Source organism: Podarcis vaucheri (genome assembly GCF_965113315.1).
Source record: "Podarcis vaucheri genome assembly, chromosome: 2".
Lineage (NCBI taxonomy): Eukaryota > Metazoa > Chordata > Lepidosauria > Squamata > Lacertidae > Podarcis > Podarcis vaucheri.
Window position 1 is genome coordinate 99,549,863 of NC_138760.1, and position 14,297 is coordinate 99,564,159.

General features: G+C 41.5%; 1 protein-coding gene across 6 annotated transcripts in view; it reads right to left on the reverse strand.

The window, feature by feature from the left end:
- Window positions 1-5,440: 5,440 nt before the first annotated feature.
- Window positions 5,441-14,297, reverse strand: part of CHL1 (cell adhesion molecule L1 like) — a 209,034-nt gene continuing 200,177 nt past the window's right edge. For 5 of the 6 annotated variants that reach the window (XM_082209263.1, XM_082209260.1, XM_082209262.1 and 2 more), the window contains 4 exons: window positions 14,012-14,173; window positions 12,139-12,270; window positions 11,265-11,337; window positions 5,441-8,563 (listed from right to left, as the gene is read on the reverse strand). In XM_082209263.1, the coding sequence (XP_082065389.1) occupies window positions 8,347-8,563; window positions 11,265-11,337; window positions 12,139-12,270; window positions 14,012-14,173 (584 nt within the window). In that variant the 3' untranslated portion in view covers window positions 5,441-8,346. The remainder of the gene's footprint in view (window positions 8,564-11,264; window positions 11,338-12,138; window positions 12,271-14,011; window positions 14,174-14,297) is intronic. The other variant, XM_082209265.1, reaches the window with a different exon arrangement.

The following is a 14,297-nucleotide window of genomic DNA, read 5'->3' on the forward strand; positions in this document are numbered from 1 at the left end:
TCCTGACACTTCAAGGGAGGAGGAAGAGGAAGACAATAAATAATTATTACAGGGCTTTGAGGAAGGTCACAGCTCAGAGGCAGATGAGGGGAAAGTTGGGAAATCATGGAAGAGCCACAGCAATACCTGGCCGACACGTTATCATTAGAAAGCCTTCTAGAACCTCCATCTCCCAGAAGCCAGTGAGCCTTAAAAGTAGGAGAGCAAAGAGCTTGAAGACAGAGGGCACTCAGCAGCACTCGTAGAGGAGATGATGATGACAAATGAAGAAGGGGAAGGGAAATTCACTCGCGACAATGCCATTATCCAAGAGGCTGGGGTCTATAGTGGTCCCTGTAGGGACTTATGGGAACCCTGTAGGGACTGTTCTGAGAGCTGATGTCCAGCTTGCTCAGGAAGTCTCCCACAGGAAGGTCTCCTGAAAAGGTGTGGAGGCCAGATAATGTAGGCAATACATTATCTTTCCCACACCCAAGGAATAGTTGCATTGCCAACATTCTTAGTGTCTGAAGTCCCATTGCACTAGATTTCTGGTATATTTTAAATTAATGAAATTGTGGCTCAAGTTAGATTAATGACAAGTATACCTGCACATGAGAAATGGTGACCCTACTCCCAAGAGTAAGTTTAGCAGTCAAGGAATAAGAGGATCTCGTGGATCAGGAATTGGTTAAGTTGAAGGAAGCAAAGAACAGAAATAAATGCACAGTTTTCCAAATGAAGAGTAGAAAGTGGAGTCCCCTAAGGATTGGCATTGGGACCTGTGCTTTTAAACTTGTTCATAACTTGTTGCAGAGTCAGGGGTGAGCAGGGCAGTGGCTAAGTTTGTTGATGACACTAAATTGTTCAGGGTTGTTAAAACAAAGACGTAATTTCAAAAAGCACCAAAAGGACCTCACCAAACTGAGCAAATGAGTAGTAAAATGACAAATGTAATTCAATGTAAATAAGTGTAGAGTGATGCATGTTTGAGCAAAAAAATCTGAATTTCATATATATGCTCATTGGATATGCACTGTAGGTGACAGAACAGGAGCGAAAGCTTGGGGTCATAGCAGATTGCTTGCTGAAAATGTTGACCCAGTGTGTAGCAGCCATGAAAAAGGCAAATTTCATGCTAGGAATGATTAGGAAAGGAATTGAAAAATAAACCAGTCAATATCATAATGCTGTCATACCAATCTATGGTGCAAACACATTTAGAGTACTGTTTACAGTTCTGGTTAACTCACTTCTAAAAGGACATCGTAGAGTTGGAAAAGTTTCAGAAAAGGGTCACCAAAATGATCAGGGGTATGGAGCGACTCCTCTAGGGAGAAAGGCTGCAGTGTTTGGGACATTTTAGTTTAGAGAAAAGGTGAGTCAGAGACAGCATGATAGACATTTACAAAGAAAGTGGATAGAGAAATACTCATAACACCAGGACTTGTGGACACCCAATGATGCACAGTGCAGAGTAAAACTATGGAACCTGTTCCCCCAGGAGGCAATGATGGCCACCACCTTGGGTGGCTTTAAAAGAGGATTAGAGAAAGTCATGGGGAGAGAAGAAGAAGAGTTTGGATTTGATATCCCGCTTTATCACTACCCTAAGGAGTCTCAAAGCAGCTAATAATCTCCTTTCCCTTCCTCCCCCACAACAAACACTCTATGAGGTGAGTGGGGCTGAGAGACTTCAGTGAAGCGTGACTGGCCCAAGGTCACCCAGCAGCTGCATGTGGAGGAGTGGGGAATCGAACCCGGTTCACCAGATTACGAGTCTACCGCTCTTAACCACTACACCAAACTGGCTCTTAGAGAGAGAGCTATCAATGGCTACAAGCCATGACGGCCGTGCTTGGCCTCCACAGTCGGGAGGCAGCTATGCTTCTGAATACCAATTGCTGGGAACTGCAGGAGGGGAGAGGGCTCTTGTGCTCATGGTCTGCTCCCTGGTTCCCCACAGGCATCTGGTTGGCCACTATGAGAACAGGAGGCTGGACAAGATGAGCCTTTGTCTGATCTAGTAGGCTATTCTTCTGTTCTTTTGTACCTCTCTGTTAGAGCAGTGCCAACCCCTCACTGTAATTTACTACCATGTTTTAGACAGGGGTCAGCTGGAATCCCCTTGCTGGAAAAGTAAACAAGATGGCACCTTGACTCATTCTGAGTCCCTCAGGCTGGATCTTATGGTTCCATATTGCACTCCTAACTTTGCGTCTCAGCCGCCGTTTCTCCTCATTTCCTGGTTTCAGTCAGTCATGGAGCATATGATATTGCAATGAATCTGAACTTTCAGTATCTGAAGGTGGAAGTAGCATCTTTATTCTCAGCCCAGTGGAGCACATGATTGTGAGTTTTTTTCCTCTCCCCATTATGATACTGAGAAAAGTATCAATCTCATTATATGTGGAATATGAATAGTAATGGCAAAATTTCAAATGCCCTTGAGACCTCCCTGAAAGGTTAATACCTTTCCAAGGTGCATTTGTATTTGCACTGATGGTTTGGCCTCTGTGAGTGTTTAGTTCATGAAGGTAAAAAGGTCGAAAACATTAAATGCACAGTCGCAGAGAGACGGGTGCGTGGCGCAGAGGAATCGTTTGATAACACAAGTGAGAAGAATGCTGCAAGTGAATTGGGGACCGAGGTGAAGGTGCTAAGCATTGGTTGCAAATTGAATGGCATCATCTTCCCATCTCCCATCCGTCCAATATGTATCATGGCTCAGTTTGCAGTTCACAACAGCCTGCTGGTCAGATTTTACACATATATATTTATTTTTCCCCTTGCACAGTATCTGTCATCTGCTTTTTAGTTTCTTTGCTTTGGAAACATAATCTCCCTTTTGGGGTCTTATGAAATCCCCTGTAACATTTCTCTGCCTCTTTCATAATTGGTGAATTTGGAGGGAATTGGGGATATCTCGCATATATTTTCAAAGTGTCAAAACTCCCAGTTTTATGAGGAAGCATTACCATGAACAGTGGCTTCTTTTTAACACCACATCTGCATCAATTGAGAACACTATGATACCATTTTAACAGCAGAATCCTGGGCACTGTAGTTTGTTAAGCTTGCTGAGACTTGTAAGGAGACCACTATTCCTAGAGCTACAATATCTGGAGTTCCCTGCAAAGTGGGATTGTCTGTTAAACCACAATGGAGAGCATAGTTCTGTGATGAGAATAGGGGTCCCAATGGCACAAGATCGAAGATGGGCTTATTGGTAGATCTTTTTGGAAGAAAATTCCAGGCATGGTGTTCAACTGTAAAATACACACACAGCAATATTTGGTCACATTTTCATAGATGGAATTGCCAGCCTCTGGAACTCTGCTCTGGGAGTGCTGAAAGCCATCAAAAAATTGTGCTACTCTCATATTTCATAGGATAAGAGGATACCTCATGTCAGGCTTTTGAAGATTACATCAAGTCAAACTTTTATTAGCAAAGTTGAAATTCATGTAGAATGAAAATATTTTTTTTAAAACCATACATATACATTGGCATGATACAAACAGCAACTACAATACAAACACACTTTTCTAAGCCTTAATAAACCTCCACTAACATTGATTTCAAAAAGTAACAGTATGCGCCTGGTATTCATGTCCCCATCTTTTTTTTCCCCCATGAAGAAATGTGTATATATGTATATATAAAAACAAATTCTATGCTTTGGCTCTGACCAATTCTGTGCAAAAGCTGAAAAATTACAGATGATCCCAAATTTGGAGACTTGAGGTGAATAGGAATGGGACTGACATGTAAACATTTAAGACTCTGAATGGCAGATTTATAGTGTAATTTTGTGTTTACTCTGAAAAAGTTTCATGGTTGCCATGTCCTTGCTTGGTTCCATCAGCCTCCATGTGTTGGAGGAGCAAATTCTGCTGTGGGCAGCCTGTTCTGTACTTGCAGTTGGTCTAAACAATTCAGAACCCTGATCTGCAGCCACCCTGTTTCCCATTTGTGCATAGGGATGATTTGCAAATAAACCTCCAATGTCACACTTTTAACTAACCTGCACTCATCCTGCACTCCCTGAGTTTCTACCCAGGAGTTTGCATTCAATATATTATGCAGCCTCCGTCATGCAGAACAGGCTACTCACTGGAGAAATTTTACCAACAGCATGTGAGTACATGATAAGAGGAGACAGGGCTTTCTTTTTAATATGATTCTAATTTAATGTGGGGAGGCAGATACCTGAACAGGGTTTGGTTTAAGACAGTTTACCTCCACAGGAGTCTGCACATGATTGCACGTTCAGAGGTGAAAGACTTAATATTCCAGCTGAAACAAATCCTAGTCTAAGAGGGCCTGCTCTGTTGCCAAGTCAATGGAAATTTTAGGAAGATGGCAACTGGACCATTTCTGCACAACCATGGGTCCACAACAGGACTGTTTTTTTCAGCTGGAACTCAGCAGAACTCAGTTCTGGCACCTCTCAAGTGGGTGCCATTACCATTATAAGGGAACAAGAGTTCTGGTACTTCTTTTTCTATAAACATAGCATGGGTCCACATCCTATGGAAAAGAGCTCCGAAACAAATCAAAATCCTCAAAGCAGTTGCTATATAATCTCACGGATATTGCTAGAACTACTCTATTATTGAAATGCTTTCCGTACAATCTTTATAAATATAATGAAACAAAGAAGAATTAGTTATTTCTCCCTTTCCAGTAAGTAGTGGCTTATGATGTGTTATCTGCTATGTTGCATTGTTTGTACAATTTGAAACCCTTAAAGCCATATCGTTTTGTAATCTTAGGCCAATTTCACATTGTAAATCACCATGAGATGCTTTTTAGATATAATTTTAATTTTGCATGGCAACTATATTTTCCAAATGTGTTATTCAGTCATATAGTAATTGGTGGTGGTCGTAGTAAGATATTTGGACCAATTGTAGCTTATATATCAGCTCTCACTATGTTTTTTCCAGTGGCTATCTGTTTCAGGCTGTGCAGAATACAATCTGGTTTATCCTGACAGTTCCAAATCTGTAGACTTGGGGCAGGAATCATATGAAGAAAATAAGTTTCCAAGTATGGCCCATCCCTTTCACATAAGCTTTCTGAAAATCTAAGTATGCAATGTCAGTTTATCAGTTCTGCATATCAAGTGGCAAATATTTAACATTACTGGAATTTTATATTTCGGAATGCAGAAAGAGGTTCAACATAACCTCTGCTTTTAAGATGATAAATCAACTCTGCTGTCATCTCAAATTTACACTTATTGTGGGGGGAAACAACATCCCTGCTAAAATCACAGCATGTATTCTGGCTTCAACTATTAAGCTCATACTGGAAAACATTAATATTTCTTTTTCACAACTCCCTCCCTCTCTTGCTCAAGAGAATGTCCAGGAATGTTCCGGAGTTTCCTGTTGTTTTTAAAGAAGTCTTTAGAGCGTGTCAATGGAAAGATATTAATAGGCAGACTTTAAAAAAAAAAAAAAAACAAAATCTCACACTATTCATTAATATTCAGCTAACACATATTTAACAATTCAATGCAATTTTTAAAAACATTTTCATTGTGCACTCTCTTTTGGCATTTTATGTTTTCTTCTAGCTTTGAGATGTGACATTAAGGTTTACACCTTCTGAAGGAAAAATTGGAATAGATAAAAGCACTCATATGATAAATGGGAAACAGAAGGGATATTGCCGTAGCATCATAAAGCATTTGTAAAAAGTCTGATACATACTGCTGTTATGTGATGGTCAGCAAGGTGCTCCCAGGTAACTGAAGGCCTTAACAGGGCTTTTGTGTCCCGTCCCCCCAGCAGATTTTTGAACCAACATTGGGAGGTCAGCCTCGCGTTTTGAGTCCTTGAGGACTAGCGAATTTCCACATCATATGGTGGGCCCTGAAGGGCATTGAATGCTTTGCATCCATCCAGCTCCTCAGTCCCTCTAAAGAAGGCACATGAGACTTTGGCTCAGGTTTTTCTTCTGTGGCATTTGCACAAGGAAGGCATTGCTGCATCTGTGTATCTAGTTCAGATTTTACTACTTTCCAAAATACCACTGAAGGAATGATACAAACTTCCTCACTCTCTGCCAGATTTTAAGTTGATAAACGATAACGCACAGCCAATCTTGGTGACGCAGTCTCCTCTGTCACCTGTGGAACAGGCCAAAAGAACTACCTGTGTGAACTGTTATAAGAGCCTAAATTATCTCAGTCATCTTGGCACCAAATGCTCTAATAATCCCCCCAAAGTAACTGACTGAAGTGTTGCCAACTGGGATGCCCTTTGCACTAAACTGAAGCCCTATGAAGATTCTGAGTCCGCCCTGGAGTAAGTGGAGCTAGTTCTCCATCACTATTTGTTAAATTCCATAATCACCTCAAAAGAGAACAATAGTAGCATAATATTTGTACATGCTCAGAATTTATTTTTTAAAATGCATGCACCAGATTTATCAGTATGTCTATGTAAATGCTCACCAAATAATATGGGGAAAGGTTGAATAACAAACTGACTATATGTACACACAAAATGCTGAGATATCTCACCCTGGGAAAATTTTTCATGCAGCAGCCTCCAATATCATTGTCATTAACCTGACCACGTGTGCATAAAACTCACTGGAATAATTCTAGTACTGGGTAACAGTTGTTCTACAAGCTCAAATAGACAACTCTGCTGGGACTAAATAATAATATATATAAAAGACTTTTTTCAGTAATGACATTTCCTTTGATTCAGTAGCACATAAGCTGTGCCTGCAATGAATTTTAAAATATTCATTGGGGGATTGTGTGTGTGTGTGTGTGTGTGTGTGTGTAAAACAGGAGGAGGGAAATTGAATACAGCAGAAATGCTTCTCAACATGTTTTGTATGGAAAATGTACCTCATTCATATAAAACTGGACTTGACAAGAGAAACCCAGTTGATCCTCAGCTCCATGGTCCCAGAAACCATTGTGTTTTGCTGCAAAAAAACCCCCAGAACAACAGCAGCAACAAAAAAAATGTGTCTTGCCCCCATTCCAACAATATAAACAGAATATGTACAAAAAGGTGTGTGGGTGTACAAATATACAGCTAGGGTGCTGATAAACCCAGTTTGCTTCAAAAGGCAGCACTTTGCTTAAAAGGGGTGCTAAGCAGTCAGAGAACCTATACCCCCCCCCCAACTGGCTCAATTGCTCTGAATCAGACCTGTGCTTTCCCCAGCCAGAAGAAAGCTGTTGCAGCTGATTTCCTAAAGAAAGAGCACCAGCTAGTGGTCAAAAAGAGGAGAAAAACTTTTAATCCACTGTTTCAGGAAGTTTGGCAGAAGGTAGATCGTGCTGCATTTCGAAGCCCCTGCCATCAACACGGAATACGAATTCCATAATCATTGGGGAAGTTGCCTTTAGGACATTAAATAATGTAGCATTTGGAATGCATTTATTTATAATTCTCTCTCTCTCTCTCTTTACTATGTAGGACTTTACTATAAGTAACTGTTGATTTCTCTGCCCGGAGTCTGATCCCTGTAAGTACCGGGGTTATGATAGTATTAGAAAATGGGCTTTGAAATGTTTGTACAAAGGCAATGAGAAACAAAAGTAAGTTCTAATTTAAGGTCCAATCCTTTTAGCTATAGTGTGCCAACAAACATTCGGAATTGAGTGGGTGAGTAGTAGAGTACATTGCACTGGGATCGTTCTGGATACAAGATGCCACACTGCTACCATGGGTCAGTGTTAGCACACCATTGGCAGACGCAACACACTGGCATGGCATAGCATAGTGTTGCTGTGCAGCAGAGAACTGAGCACCAGGTGGGTTTAGCAGAGGCAGGGCTGGCAATGATTTGGTCAGATAGCATCCTATCTGACATTGGCCAACCCAGGGGTAAGTCATGCCAGCACAATCCTAAGCATCCAGTAATTGGTAGTCACTTTTTAAAATGCGATTGCATCTGAGAGGCAGTGCAGGAGGACTCCTGTGACCCACCATCGAAACCAAAGACGCCATAGTAAACATTTTAGTGTAAGCTGTTTGAGTGCCGTTGCAGCCACACATATCTAAAGGACTGGGTCGTAAGAAACATGGAGGGCACCAGATCCCTATATACATATATAACACTGAAGTAGCCATGGTTTTGGTCAGACTGAGTGGCATATATCTTACCAAACTGTAGGTCTGAGTCACATTTTAACTAACTGAAAACGACCACGCCTTGAGGAAGAAGAGTCTCAAAAACCAGCTTTCGAAGTCAACCGCCTATTTCTACATAGGCCGGATGTCAAGGTCTTGAACTTTCCTGCAGCCTATGTCTGACCTGTATGATATTTGATGGCTAGTAAACGATAAATATGGTGATCTGAAATGAATTATTCATGCTAACATCTTATGCATGGAGAGGGAAGGTTGCTGTAGAACTGCCAATGCTTTCAACCGATGCTTTTTCCTTGCAGCCCGTGTAAGCTCCAATAAAAGAGCCATCTTCGTTGAACATTCTGTGGTCCCCGTCTCCATAATCCACCAAACTGTCAGCGCTTTCTGCAGTTTTGATGTCCATGTTAAGAGACCGCAGGCTCCCTTTGAGTGGCTTTTCATCACTGTCACTATAAAAGGAGAAGCATGGATGAGAAGCACACACAGGCATTTTCCACATAGCCACATCAAGGGAAAAGAGCAATTGGGAAAACTATTTGGAGCAAGAACACTGTCAATTTTAGTTTGTCTCTTCCGAGATGGCCAAGGGGTTTTCTGAGCATCGTTTCTTTCTGCAAATCATGTCTCTGGTGTTCTGCATCCTGCAACCTTCCTAAGTGCTTGCACTTCCTGAAAAATCCCATGATGTCTTTAACTGGAAGGAGGGGAGGTAGTGTCCATGATTGTTCTTTAACCTTGAAGTCTTTTTTACTTTTAAAGAAATCAGGGCAGAAAGTGTTTTTGAAAAAGGGAAAGAAAGAGAAGAACTTGAAAAAACAAAATCAGCCAGCACAGCAAACTTAGGCACTCGATAGCCAAGTGCTCTGCCCATGTGGCTTTTTCACATCAGGAAGTATGAGCAGCTGGGGTGGCAGCAGAATACTAAGGAAATGTTTTCTGGGATGGAAAACAAAGACTCCACCCTCAACCACCACACCATGATACAGAAATGCAAAGAAATTCTAAAGTCTCCTGACTAAGTGGAAGAAAAACAAATAAATCTCCTTTACACGGAAAGAAAGCAAAAAACAAAAAACCAGAGGACAGATTTTGGCACAATTCCAATTATAGCTTAGTTTTGGAAGCTGCTGGTTCATCCAAGTAAAAAGGAAATTGGATAGTTAAATAGGATCAAGCATAATCTAGTTATATTTTAAATTTGATTATTTTAATAGCTCTGTGAACCATGGAAGCCTCTTGAGGAAAACAATCGATCAGGGAACTGGTGGCCTTCCAGATGTTGTGGGATTAGAACTTCCATCATCCCTGACTTTCGGCCATGCTAGCTAGGGCTCATGGAAGCTGGAGTCCAGCAACATCTGGAGGATCACAGATTTCCCATTCCTGATCTATATGACTGAATCTTTCACTTGCTTGGTTTTATTTTTCCTTGACACAAGTTCCTGGGTTACAGATATCCTTTCACTACACTCTTGTCTATATAACATTATTTACTTATAAGTTACAACAAGGTGTGAATATTGTTGAATCGGAAGAGCAATTTCTACTAAGAAAGTAGGAAGAGAAGGGAAGAAGGAATAAATGGGAAGGTAAGTCTGACACATCCACCTTTGAACAGAAACCAAGGAAAGGGAAGAAGATACCAATGTTGGAGGGATAATCAAGGCATGGAGGTGAACCTGATACTTTACCTGGGGACTGAAAGATACCACCTGCATGACTTGCTTACCTTTCTAATTATCTGTCCCATTAAGAAAGCATTAAAAATTAAATATACAAGGAATTATGCAGAACTTGTAAATGGTACATTATGTGGTTTTGTACCTTTGGTGGATCATTTAGATTTAGTCAGAAACCTTTTAAATTCACCATGAGGAACAGCTGGTTTGCTGGATCAGGAAACAGTCATTACATATGGTTGACATAGATTTTAATACGTATAATAACTTGCATTGCTCACAACAGTGTGGCAAATTTCAAACAGAGACCCCATTCATTCGTTTGTGTTATGGAAGGGATTGTCCATGTGCACAGAGGGAAATCTGCACTGCATATGTGGTGAGTTTCTCCAGCTTATAGAAAACAACTAAGCAGTTTTGTAGAATTCTATGCATTATATAATACCAACAAGACCTGCCTATGAGATAAATGCCCCAAGCTCAGACTGCATGGCTTTTTCAAGCCACTCTTGTGTTCTTATACCAATAATTTAGGAACTTTCACCACTGTAACTAAGTCAAGTTTGACTGCCTGTGTTTTCTAACTGATGTATGGAAAAAGGCATGGACCTGACCTTTGGAGATTTTGTAAGTAAACCATTTTTAACTTACCAAAAGTGTGGTCTTTTCTATGCTAAGGGAAGAAGAAAGTTTTGGAACTCACAGGGACATATTTTAAAGGTCTAACAGCCTATATTTCTATGATTTACCTTGCTACATGTTTTATGATTTTAAATCTCTGCTGGAGTTCTCTTACCAAAGAGTACTTCCCTCAAACCTGGATCTTGGCATCCAGGAAATCCTCCTTCTATACTTTCTATATATTTTTCTTTGTCACCAACAGTAAGTGCCCAATCTGGAAATAAAACCACCTTTAATATATCTAGAGATCTAGACAAGAAACAATTCACATTGAAGAACCATTCCACCAGCCATTTTCCTTCATCAACATGTGTGTGAACAGTATTCTAGATGCATTTCATGCCAATACAGTGGTGCCCCGCAAGACGAATGCCTCGCAAGACGAAAAACCCGCTAGATGAAAGGGTTTTCCGTTTTTCGATGTGCTTCACAAGATGAATTTCCCTATGGGCTTGCTTCACAAGACGAAAACGTCTTGCGAGTCTTGCGATTTTTTTTCGCTCCCCCCCCCCTTTTCTAAGCCGCTAAGCCGCTAATAGCTAGCCGCTAAGCCGCTAAGACATTAATAGCCGCTAAACCGCTAATAGCGCTAAGCCGCTAATAGGGTTGCTTCGCAAGATGAAAAAACCGCTAGACGAAGAGACTCGCGGAACGGATTATTTTCGTCTTGCGAGGTACCACTGTATAGGATCTCACGAGATTTCCTCTGAAAAATTATTGCTTGTGTTGTTTTTATTAAAAGACATTCCAATTGATAGTTCAATGCAAAGAGCTATAAGCACACACTAACCTATATTCACCAAAGATTTCATCTTTTATGGATTGGCCTTCGGGATCTGGATGCAAATCTTCTTTTTCTTTCACTGTACAGAAAGAGAGATAAGACTTTCTCAGTTGTTCTCTGCAAATTCCCTTTGCTCTGCTCATATGTGACATTGTGAGCCGGTAATGATATGGCTGCAGAGGAAGAAGCTGGAGCCTTCCCTTCCCCTGGCAAACTGGGCTTGAATGCAGCACCTTTCAAATTTGGCACCAACTGCAAGCTGTGATTGGGACACGGGTGGTGCTGTGGGTTAAACCACCGAGCCTCTTGGGCTTGCCGATCAGAAGGTTGGTGGTTCGAATCCCCACAACGGGGTGAGCTCCTGTTGCTTGGTCCCTGCTCCGGCCCACCTAGCAGTTCGAAAGCACGTCAAAGTGCAAGTAGATAAACAGGTACCACTCTGGCAGGAAGGTAAACGGAGTTTCCGTGCACTGCTCTGGTTCGCCAGAAGTGACTTAGTCATGCTGGCCACATGACCCGGAAGCTGTACGCCAGCTCCCTCGGCCAGTAAAGCGAGATGAGTGCCACAACCCCAGAGTCGGCCACGACTGGACCTAATGGACCCTTTACCTTACAACCTGTGATTGATTCCTCTCACAGACTCCCTATTGGAGTTCCCATCTTCCCTTTGGAAACCTTACCTTGGAATAAGGGGATGGGACAACAGAGAGGAAGGCTCACTTCCAGAAATTCTGCAAGGGTTAGGGCCTCTCAATGGCTGGAATTGACCCACAGAGCACCATTTCTTGGAGGGGATCATGGAGCTTGTGGCAGTCTAACGGTGGTTTGAGCATGAGGTAGATGAGGTTTATTCAGTTTGGAGAGCACAAGCATGGTTTACCTGAGTATTTCCCTCCTTTGTTCCTTTTAACAAAGCAGACTGTGAGCAACAACAAAGTCAGAAGAGCAATGGCACCCATCAGTCCAATAAACCAGCCTTGCGTAGAGATTCTTTCATAAATCCCAATGGATGCTTCAAATGAGAGAAATGGGGGGAAAGTACGTGCATCAGAAAAGAAGAATATCCAAATCATTATATTCTCATTTACAATAACTTAAAAGATGCATTTTAAAACTGATTCTGCATGAAACACTTTTTGCTACAGAGGAACGGATTCCATCATTCCAAGTGGGACAGAACTGAGGATCAACATTTATATTAAAGGCAAAGAAATAGTTTGCAGCACACGCAACCGATCTCTGGAATGAGAATTCCAACAAAGATTTTTGATTAAAGAGATTCATGCCAAATAGGAAAGCCAATACAGATCTTAGGTAAGCCTGTCATGCAAAAGCAGTTTTTGGAATAGAGACAGAGTTAAAAAGTATACAGAACACATGCAAGTGCTTAGCTAGCTGCATTTAAGATGCAAGGAGTAAGAGACCTGCCCGCTGGGGATTGGGCATAGCGGCTAAAGTCTGTAGATAATACACATTCAACATTTTAAAAATCATTTCACTTTCACCCTTCTTGGCAATGCAATGTGCGGAGCGGCATTTTAAATCTAGACTGTAATTCTCAAGCCACTCACTCTGGAGTACAAATGGAAATCGGCCAGCGCCAAACTCACCTACACTGGTACAAGTGAGTTTTATGGGAGACTGAGTTTAGGAAAAGCTACAAAAGCAAGGAGACTACCCTTAACCTCTGCATAAGGCTAACTGAATGGTGTTTGAACTGGACAGAAGAGTGATTCCATTGGCGAGGTGGAACTCTGCTTGCTGCCCATACTGGAGACTTTCCAAGACTGGCTGCAGAAAAGTCTCTAGGCTGTGATGTACTGCCTTCAGTGTTCCATCAGTGCAGGGGGCAAAACAGGGCATTCTGTGGGGGGCCTTGAATCTGCTGGATCCAGCCCTCTTTGTTTTTCATATATGCCAATTGACTGAGCCCCTTAACTGAGCGCCTTGTGTTGTGAACCACCCTGAGGCCTATGGGTATACAAATTTATATAATAATAATAATAATAATAATAATAATAATAATAATAATACCAGTCTGACACAGCTATAATTAACTGATCTCTTCTTGGTTTCAATGTGAGGGATTTTTGTTTGTTTTTTAATACAGGCAAAAAGATGCAAGCCCTTTCCACCGTAGCAGAAGGTGAGATGGCAGGGCTTTGGCAATGGTGGGTCATCCACCACTTAAATCTCACCCCTCCCAATTCAATATAGGACTGCTTTTCTCTTCGCTGCATCACCCTCAGTGGAGTAGGATGACTCTAGTCACAGATAAAACCATTTGCAAACTTTATCTGCCTAAGGCAAAGGTGTGATAAGAATAACCACCCACAAGACAAAAAAGGTATTGGCTACTAAAATGTCACCTCCTCTATAGTCTCGGCAATATTTCTGTATACCTGGCCTTATACAGCTGCCTGCTTGGGATGGACCTCATGGCTCAAGGTCCTCCTGAAGAAGGGAGCAGGTTACAAATGGAACTGACTCACTGCTTGATCTCAGCAGAAGCCTTTATGGCCAAGGCCCGGCCTGAAATTCCTCAACAGAGAGTGGCTTGAGAATTGTGAGTTGAGTGAGCGTTGCTTCTGTTGAAGTCGATGGTAGAAATCTCAATGAGATTGTTGGCAGTGGGTCTGTATTCTCCAAATGTGTTTATATAATGCTCTCTATCTGAAGCAACTTGCAATTATATTGCTAAACTTTGCTTTACAAAAATAATGGCCATATTAGAGGCCTTAGAAAATTCTCACCTCTCCCCCTGGCGTCTATTACATCTGCAGAAATGCTATTATTATCAACCCAATTCTTAGTTACTAGTCGAACTGTGTGTGCAGTTCCAGGCTCAAGTGCCTCAAGAGGCTGAGTCTTTGGGGTGGGATTTACTGCTTCAGAAATCTTCCCGACAGCTTTACCTACGAAATGTACAGAGTTAAGTAAAATATGTGAATTGGGTTAGGGCCTTGGAAGGCACAGTTACAAAATCAATACAGGTAAATATGAACATGTTTAGCTATTCCCTTCCAAGGATTAGGTAAG